This window comes from Blennius ocellaris (genome assembly GCF_963422515.1).
Source record: "Blennius ocellaris genome assembly, chromosome: 5".
Lineage (NCBI taxonomy): Eukaryota > Metazoa > Chordata > Actinopteri > Blenniiformes > Blenniidae > Blennius > Blennius ocellaris.
In genome coordinates this window covers 25,575,749-25,585,625 of record NC_137654.1, presented here as the reverse complement: position 1 = coordinate 25,585,625, position 9,877 = coordinate 25,575,749, and the positions used below count along the sequence as shown (strand labels likewise).

General features: G+C 39.5%; 1 protein-coding gene across 1 annotated transcript; it reads left to right on the top strand.

The window, feature by feature from the left end:
• Nucleotides 1-2,564: 2,564 nt before the first annotated feature.
• On the top strand, nucleotides 2,565-8,741 carry pm20d1.2 (peptidase M20 domain containing 1, tandem duplicate 2; the record flags this gene model as incomplete). Its single annotated transcript, XM_080496945.1, has 13 exons — nucleotides 2,565-2,775; nucleotides 2,856-2,942; nucleotides 4,900-5,135; nucleotides 5,238-5,324; nucleotides 5,402-5,535; nucleotides 6,099-6,218; nucleotides 6,383-6,458; nucleotides 6,528-6,589; nucleotides 6,675-6,753; nucleotides 7,072-7,143; nucleotides 7,251-7,416; nucleotides 7,504-7,603; nucleotides 8,010-8,741. The coding sequence occupies 13 exons, from the start codon at nucleotides 2,565-2,567 to the stop codon at nucleotides 8,137-8,139; spliced, it is 1,560 nt and encodes a 519-aa protein (XP_080353071.1). The 3' UTR covers nucleotides 8,140-8,741.
• Nucleotides 8,742-9,877: the final 1,136 nt, after the last annotated feature.

The window sequence follows — 9,877 nt, the reverse complement described above, 5'->3', positions numbered from 1 at the left end:
CAAGTCCAAGTTTAGTGGCCTGTCTGAACATGCAGTCCCTGTACATGCATGTATTTTCCCCTAGGCAACCTAGTTTACAGTCAAAATACATACGTGGTTAAATGTTGACTCTTAAAATGCATGTAGGTGTGTGTAGTTGTCTGTCTTGCTGTGTTGAGCCTGTGATGGACTGACAATCGGTCATTTTTACACAATCTTAATGGGAATTATAAGATTTTTAAAAACTTGAAGATTTTTTGCCAATATTTCACACAGAATGATGCATTTTATCCATCCAACCTCCATGATCCATCTCAGGGACTCCAGGCACTGATCCCAATCTGGCTGAAGGCAGGAAAACCTGGACAGGGTTCCATAACACTACAGGGAAGATTCATTTGTAAAGCTATAAAAAAACTATTTATTGGGGTGCTTTTTAAACTATGTTTTGTTTCAATGCTCTACTGTCAGTGTGTGTCTGGTACATTTTCAGACCTTCTCGTGCAATTCCCAAATTTCATTCAGCACTGTCAGCACTTTAAAAATGAATGAATCACACATGTAAGTCAATTTTATTTCTGCTGACTATAACAAAAGCAATGTTTACTAGGTAGAATCTTAATATAACAGTAATGATTCATCTTTTGTGAACTGTGTTTGTTTTGCAATGTTTAAAGATTATTTGCTTTAATTCTCAAAAGAAAAAAGAAAGTGGTGCTGACCTTAAAAAAAGGCTCAAAGTCCACATAATGATGAACAAAGACATTTCAGTAAAGAGCTGAATCACTGAGCCTCAGTAATTCTATCTGAAAAAAAAATGAAAAAAAAGAAAATAGCTCTTTTGTCCTCCTGCAGAAGCAGAAGTCACAGTCACAGGATGATGAGTCTTAAAATGATGCAGCTTAAAAGTGGGGCTTGTGTCAGTCAGGTGAAAGTCAGTGTCACTAGACTTCTGGTAAACAGCCCAACAGTTTTTAATTTTCACTTTAAAAAAAACAAAACAAAATTGCATTGGGGAAACATTCAAGCAATTTCCAGTTTTTATACTTGAATTTCCTCACAAATGTACACTAATGTGGAAGGGGAACTCATTCTGTGTTGTTTTCAAACGTTAGGTCTGATCAACAATTCAAAAGCAATGACAATCTCATGATTTCAGAGGCTGACATTGGGATTTTTATTTTTGTTTTATTTTTTGCCTTAACAAGACTAAAATTAAAGCCCCAGCACAGGCAAGTTTCAATCTATGAACTTACAGTTGAAGTTATAAAGCTTGATGATAGGTTCAACATTAATGTGGTGTTTATGTACATTACTGAGCTACTGCCTAAGCACCTGATGGAGATGCTGTTGGATTGTCTCATGTCTGAGGTTTCATCACCACTTCCACACTGTCTGTTTACCAATAAGACACATTTCCTGTTTTTACACTACTGACTACATGGAGCACAAGCTGAACTTGAGATTAAACAAATACACTGCAACTACCTTTGAGTTACATGGACATTTTTTGAAACATTTAAAATGTCTTGAAGCAGCTTGCATTATGTTTTCACATATACACAAGTCATACACTTCCTGTGGTTTGTTTAGTTAGAGATTTTATCTTCTAAACGCTATACTTTTGAATTTAAACCATTCCCATCCACTTGAGGGCGACATATCCATTGCTGACATTTCTTTGATCAAACCTCTGACAGATTTACAGTATTAAGTCAGCGTTTTCCAAAAGGGTATTATTGAATTTCCACACCGAGTTATAGTAAGATTTAGTTTTTACTAAATCGAAGAGACAAAGTGGCAACACAGTGGTCCTTGGTGTGTCTTTATTAATAGGATAATTTAGGAGGGATAGGACATCCTTGCCTTATTCCACATCTGATCGAGGGGAAAGAACTGAATTCATGGGAATCGAGCAAAACATTTAATCGAAGAACAATCTAATTACATTGCAAACATTCTCACCAAAACCTAGAAACGTAAGTGTCTGTAGTAAAAGGGAATGTTCAACTGTGTCGAAGGCGCGATCAAAATGAAGAAATGAAATTTAGCTCTAATAATCAACAAATTCGCAATCGCCAATTAAATCGAGTATGAGTTTGATATTATTTTGAACATTCCTACCGCTGATAAAGGCTGACTGACATTCATCAACCATATCTTTTAGTCCTTTGTTTAAACGGTCAGCAAAGGCATGAGCCAGTATTTTGTTATCATGATGGAGTAATGTAATAGGTCTCCAATTGTCCAACAGAAGTAGGAAATAACATGATTATACCGTGTTTCATTGTGGGTGACACAGTCCCATTAGACATACAATCTAGTAGTGCTTTATACAACAACTGTCTAATGTCTTTCCAAAGGAACTTATAAAAAAAAAAATAATAATAAATCAATGGTCAGTCCATCCAGGTGAGTTACCTGAAGATTTTTTTTTAAGTATGGTATTGTCAAGCTGCAGGCTCTCGGAGCTGGTTTGTTTTGAGGCCAGCAGAGGGCGCTCACCTCAAGCAGCAGTAATAAACCCTTGTGCAGCACACAGTCAGACCCGGACTGCTGATCCTGTGACTGCTCACACAACAGAGATGGATTCAAACATCCGAATGGGTCGGGTTTTGAGGATCGTAGCGGGCAGTTTCGGCCTGGCCGCCCTGCTGTTGTTCTCGGCGGCATCTATCAGGACTCTCTCTCTGGATGTCAATGTGGGACTTCAGCTGGCTCGCTGGGAAGAGACGAAGAACATCTCTCTTGTCATCGAGCCGCGCCAGAGAGAGCAGCTCCTGGCCCGTTTTAAAGGTGATTTAAAAGCAGCAGCGAACATGGAGTCACCCGAGCTGACGGGACAGTAACGGCGTGTCTCTTCTTCATTCATTCAGAGGCGATCCGGATCCCAACCGTGTCTTTTTCAGAGACTGAAATCAACCAAACGGCGCTGCTGCAGTTCAGCCAGCTCCTCCGGAAAGGTACACACAACTTTTTCTGTGTTTCTCTTTACTGCACGCGACTTCCTGTTACTGTCAGTTGATCTCTGACAAGCAGCAGAGTGTTGATAAGAGCCTCGTACACAATGACCTACTAAACAGGTATAACGTGAACTCTGCACGTGCATTCGTATGCGTGTGCGTGTCTGCACACGCGCAAGTATACAGAGAACAAAATGCCCTAAACATTGACAATGGCCATTCAAAGCTATTCAACTATTAAACTACCCAGGACCGGGAGTTATGCTGCTCTTTCACCCGCCATTGTTGTTATTGTCCCATCTATTTGCGCATTTGAAAAACTTGTTTACGATATGTGGCTTCGGTGCACGTGCTCAGTAGCAGCAGTTCCCACTGTCGATAAGGTGAATGGCCCTGTTTCCATGGCAACGGAGCCCGAGCATTTGTCAAAAAGTTCCACCTTGGGAGCAGGTTTCAAAAAGTTGTGTTTTCAGTGGCCCCGAGCACCGTTGACGTGTAAACAGACACGCAAAACGCAACAGAAGTATTTTTTGTTTTACTTATGTAAAAATAAACATAAATAATATAAAATAAAAGTTGATAAACATTTGCTGCTGGCTACGTTAATTAGCACGTAGGCCACAACATCTTGCAGGATAAAACAAGGGATTGAGGAAGTATAGTGTGTCAAACATGGACAGAAGTTGCAATATCCCCAAACAATATTCCTGTCTTGTCAGTTTTTCTGTGTTGAGTTTAGCATGTTCTTCCTTGTGCACATGGTAAAATAATTCAGTACAAGCAGGGAGAGGTGGACCTTGTTTGTTGATTTTTTTGTTGTTGTTGTTTTTTTTGTGCAAAAATCACTTAAACCTGAGGTGCTTGGGATAGATTCATCCATCCACCTAATATCTATAGAACTTTATTCATTTGGACGCTGGGAGGCGTGGCTGGAGTCAATGCTGACAGTTTATTACCTCACATACTCACATACACATTTACACCAAAAGGGTGTGGTTACAAACTGCACACAGGAAAGCCGGGGACTTGAAACAGGAATATAATAATATAATAGGCTCGCCGTGAGATCACAGTGCCTACCAGTACAACCACCAGACATATTCCTTTTTGTTAATACCTGTAAAGCACTTTGTTCCAGTTGTATGGGAGGTGTCCTAATGCAGCCTCTGACGTCCTTCTGGCAGACTTTCATTGTTTGACTTAAGGGAAATTTAACGAATTGAATTGCCATTTCTTTTGTCAGTTCAGCTGTTGTATAACCCGCCCAATGCAATTTCAACTTTTCTATCCTGAATTTAATTGGATTACTTCATTTTCTACAGCATGTAGATGAATGTAAAAAAAAAAAATCCATCAGCAGAAAACTGAGAGACAAAGACTAACAAAACAATTAGACAAAACAGAAAAAAGAAAAAGAAGGTGGCATTTGTTTGTCATCTAACGTTGAATTAAAATGTCACAGGTGGAACAAAAAAAAAGCTGTTAATCTGATGGTACAAAAAGCAAACTAACTTGCATATGTATTTCACGGTCTGTCTGGGATATCGGTAAATATCAGGCTCTCAACATATACACAGAAAGGCCCCCGTGTAAGATTACATTTCGTAAGAGAACGGTTTAAAGTTCAACTGATTTTCTGCAGCTCAGTAAAGTTAAGCTTGCATGTGATCCAGCAGGAGTGGGAGGGACTCATTTCTACTTCTGAAGAATTCAGCATACTGTCAAAAAATGTGTCTGATATTTTGAAATGATGTTGTGGGAGGCAAGAAAGGTAGTTATTTATTTCAAAGGAGAATCATTTGAGCACTCCGTGGTTGTTTATAGATGCTATATGTAACCTCTGAACTAAATTGAGATGTTGGGTCATTGAGGGGTGGCGTGCTATAGGGTTTACTTTTCAGTTGCTTTTTGATATTCTGCAGCTCCTTTTTCTCCATCCCTCTTTCCTTGTGAACAGCCTTCCCCACGATTTTCTCCTCAAGCCTCGTCCATCATGAGTTGGTGGCCGACTACAGCCACCTGTTCTGGGTGCCGGGGTCGCTGCCTGACCTGGAGCCGTACCTCCTGCTGGCCCACATCGATGTAGTACCTGCCACCGAGTCAGACGGCTGGGAGGCGCCACCGTTTTCTGCCAAGGAGATCGATGGCTTCATTTATGGTCGAGGGACCTTCGATGATAAGTCCGCTCTTATGGTGAGCGGGAGGGGGGGGGAGCACACAACTGTTTAGTGAGTTTGCTGTTGAGAATTCTTGTTCTTCTCCTCGCCATATACAAGACGCTTCATCTCTTTGTAGGGAATACTGCAGGCGCTGGAGTACCTTCTGATGAAGGGCTACGTTCCACGCAGGGGATTTTACATCGGCTTAGGTCACGACGAAGAGGTATGTCAGAATGAAACAATGATGGGTCTTATTATCAGATAGTCAAGTCTGGGGCTCTTCAACGTTTCCTTTTGAAGGTCAGTGGTAACCAGGGGGCCGCCAACATCGCGCGTATCCTGGAGCAACGTGGCGTTCGCCTGCTCTTCGTCCTGGATGAGGGTCTAGCTGTACTGGACGGAATCATCGATGGGCTTGAAGGACCTGCTGCTCTGTGAGAAACACCACAACTCCTAAGAATTTCTTTCTTATTGCATTAACACTAGACTACATATAGTAACTCAGTTCAAGCAACTTCACCGTCACCAGAACGTTGGATTACTGGAGTGAAGAGTTGCGTTGAAGCAGAGCTGAAAATGATCAGTGAGACAACATTTTATACCGGGTAGATTTATTAACGGAGAGAAATGACAAGGTTTCATAAATACTCTGTGAATGTGTGTCTGCCACAGTTTATGATGGCTTCATGATTCCTAGCTGTGACATTCTCTAAAGAAATGTGTTTTTTGTATACGTGCTTTTTCTGACTCGTTTAAATGGGCCAAAATATGGGTTATTTTTGTGAAAAGTGACATTAATGGACAAGTGATTATTCTAAGCTATACCTGCCTCTGCTCTGAGTTTTTTTTTTTAATACTTGAATTTTTATTTTGTCATTCATTTTTGCTTAGTAACAAAGTGAGGATTTCTCACTGCTCTACTCAGACTTTAAAGGACAGACGGTGTTAAAATGGTAGGTGGCTGATGGCTGTTTGAATGTCTTTATCTGCTTCACAGAATTGGGATCAGTGAAAAGGGGCAGGCCACAGTAAAACTGAGTGTGTCGACTGTTCCTAGTCACTCCTCGATGCCACCCAGGGAGACCAGCATCGGCATCTTGGCTGCAGCAGTGAAAAGGTTGCAAACGATCGTTTAGAATTCTTTTTAGTTTGCTTATTTCTTTTCTCCATGGGATGAATTCCTCTCAGTTTATGTGATTCTGTTACAGCCTTTTGTTTGATTGCTTTCGGTTGTTTTTACCTTGAGATGTTCAAAAAATTCAAAATCTATTCTTTCTTCAGACTAGAGGAAAACCCCATGCCAAGGTTGTTTGGTTTGGGACCTGAAAGAGCAATGTTTGAGCATCTGGCTCATAAGGTACGGGACAACAAACACATACTCTGTAGTTTGCTCCCTGTTTTTCACACACTGTCCTTTTGACTTCAGTTCAGGTTACCGATGAAGTTCATCATGTCCAATCTGTGGCTCTTCTCTCCACTCATTGCCAGGTAATCGAAAGCCAAAAATTCAAACAGCAATTTTTCGTGTCCGGGGGGGGGGGCGACAGACCATAAAGTAATTTTTATGTTGCAGGGTACTTGAAAGAAAACAAGAAAGTAATGCTTTTGTGAGGACAACCACAGCGGTCACCATGTTCAATGCAGGAGTTAAGGTACTGTATTTAATTTTCGATCAGCAGCCATTCATAAAATCTTCGTCATTAAGACTGAACACTAATGACTGTGTTTGCATGCACTGTGCATATCAACACACTAGCCAATCAGATGGAGCCCCAAATTGCTTATAAAAATCATATCACACTTAATTCAGCAGAATTCAGAAGATAGGGAAAAAAAAAATTCAGAAACACAGTAGCATCCTCTTAAACTGTTTATCTATTGCAAGCCATATCGCAGTACTCGACATTATTATTCTAACTCATGTTGTGCAGCTTTTCTTATCAAGATTGAATCTTTCCTGCATTTTGAAGGTGAACGTCATCCCGCCACATGCAGAAGCTTTCGTAAATCTACGGATTCACTCGGCGCAATCATTACAAGAGGTAGAATGTGAATTTTATTTTATTTTTTGTTATTTAAATGTAAAATCCCAGGTTTGTGGCACTGAGCTCTCAGTTCTGTTCCGTAACATTTGTGCTTCGTCATCAAGGTTCTGGACCTCATCCAGGCTACAGTTGGTGACGAGCGGATCAAGATGGAGCTTGTCGACGGGTTTGATCCCCTGCCAGTCAGCTCTGCTGATGAGAAAGCCTTTGGCTTCCAAGTCATCAAGAAAACCTTGTTGGACATGTTTCCATCAGTCACAGTGGCTCCAGGTAGAATTCAAACCGATGTTACTGGTTGAATGAGTTCGTAGGTTCAAAGTGTTTGATTAAGTGATTGCGTTGCGTTTGAATGTGCAGGGATCTGCGTGGGGAACACAGACAGTCGACACTTCCGGAACCTCACTCGTGATATCTATCGCTTTTCGCCCCTCTGGTTTAAACCGGGTGATCCTCAGCGGTAAGATTTTTCAGTTTTAACAAGGCCTTCTGTGATTATATTGAGTGACTGGTTCTGCAGAATAACAAAGGCCAGGGCTGGGTCCAGTGTCTTTAATGCTACAGATCATTTGTACTGATTAAATCTCTTCATTATGTGTCTACATTGATCTACTCTTATTTTTTGTTTTATTTACTTCTGTCTGGCTAATGTTTTTCCTGCTTTTGATAATCAATCAGATCCTATTCCAGTTCACCCCATCATGTTAACTGTTGAATGTTGCTAACGATACATCATTGTTGAAGTACTTATTATTATTATTATTATTATTATTATCTAATCTAATAAACAGAAAATATATAGGGTTTTATTTTTTCGAAGAAAAATGTGTTGTTTTAAGCATGTAAATTGGGCTTCTCCTTCTTAGGTTCCACGGCATCAATGAAAGGATTTCCAAAAAGAACTACGAAGACTTTGTACAATTTTTCTTCAATCTGATTCAGAACTTTGACATTCAGAAGCTTCCCGACCCGCACAGTTCGGTTCATGAACTTTGAGAAAATTATGGCGTTTGTTCGAGAAAAGCAAACGATCCACCTGGAATGCCCCGAGATGCTCAGCATCACTTGGTTCTATGAAGCTCTGGTTTGTAAAATATGTGGTGCTTTGAGCTTTGAGAAGAACACAGAAAACATAAAGTATTAAACTGCGAATTATAAAGCTACATTTTCAGACCATGATTCATTCTTAGTGGAGACGTAGTCCAACGCACTGCATTGTTACTGATTGAAATTGATATTAGGAATCTGCATTAAAAGCTATAACTCTCAGTCTCATAAAACTGAAATTCTTTTTTGCACGATGAAATGCAGTGTTGACCTGCGATTGTGGATTCACTGAAAAGCACTTTATAATTCAGGAATAAAATCCTACAACCTGTTTTAATTTTCTAATATATATTGATATATTATAAATGGACAGTTTTTCATACTGAAATACCCTCTTTACTGGGTTTTACAGTTTGGATAAATATGTGCCAAAAACATTTTTACTGTTCATTACAAATGAAACAAAAAGATGCTGCTCTTTGTACAAATGCTGTATTTTTAAAATGATTTATTTTCTGAATCGGGTCCACAGTTGGCTTTTTGTGAAATGTTCTTGCACTGACAAATGAGTTACACTGATTTAATAAAAGCTCGACTTGCACTTCTTTTTATGCTCTTATTGGGTTTTTTTTGTCTTCCCTTTCTTATTCACCATGTCAGAATATGTTTTCAGTGTTCTGCAGGTGGTTTGAGGAAAGACTCACTTCTTCACTCATGTGAGAACATTGACATTGCTTTGCTTAAAAATGTTATTTATGAGATTTGTGTGCTCTTGTTCACAAGATTTGGTGGAACAAGAACATTGAGATGAATTTGACAGAAAAGATTTGTTCATGCTATAAAACTATTTTATGAGCCTCACACTGCAACTTGCAAACTCCAGAGAGTTAGGAACCCTTAACTCCCACTGGAACTGATTGATTTGATGCATTCATTCATTCATTAACTTTGAATTATTTGTAGTCCACATTGGGGGAAAAAAAGAGGTGTGCACAAAGTGCTGTATCTAAATCCCTCAGAGGCAACAACATCATATTTAAAATGTGAAAAATGGCAAAATCATCTTCTAGTAATCCAGATAACCTGACTCCGAGCCTGAGGACATGTTACACACTTGAATACATGAGATTACGTCATGATTTATGTTTGCTGACAGACACCTTTATTGTATGATCAAATTAATCAGCACCACAAACCAACATAATTTTTTATAGCAGGGAAACAAAGGCATGTTTTCCCAACAAATCCAGTACATCGAGATCATCCAACAAAAGGAAATAAAGGTTACATCTCAAACGGTTAGAATATTAGTAGAAAGTTAATAGTTTGGCCAGTTATTTGTATACGCACACTCAGGTTTCTAGCATTTGTGATACGGAACTTACCAACTACAAGTTTCACTGTGTAGACATCAATCAGGCAGCAAGTGACTGTGTGTGTTAGTGAGGGAGGTTAAATATCTGCATTAAGGAAGAATGTGGTTGAGCCTGTGGGTAGGACTACGTCAGTGAAACAGGAGTTTTTCAATTATTAGTTTCTGATTCCTAAATTTCAAAAAGAAAAAAAAGCTGTTTTGGTCCAGTTTGCTGTGGGTTTTGCCCACAAAAAATGTTTTATTACCCTCATTCTAAACTCACAGGCTGACCTTTGTCAAGCCAGTTTGTATTAATTAACAGTAATCAAATGA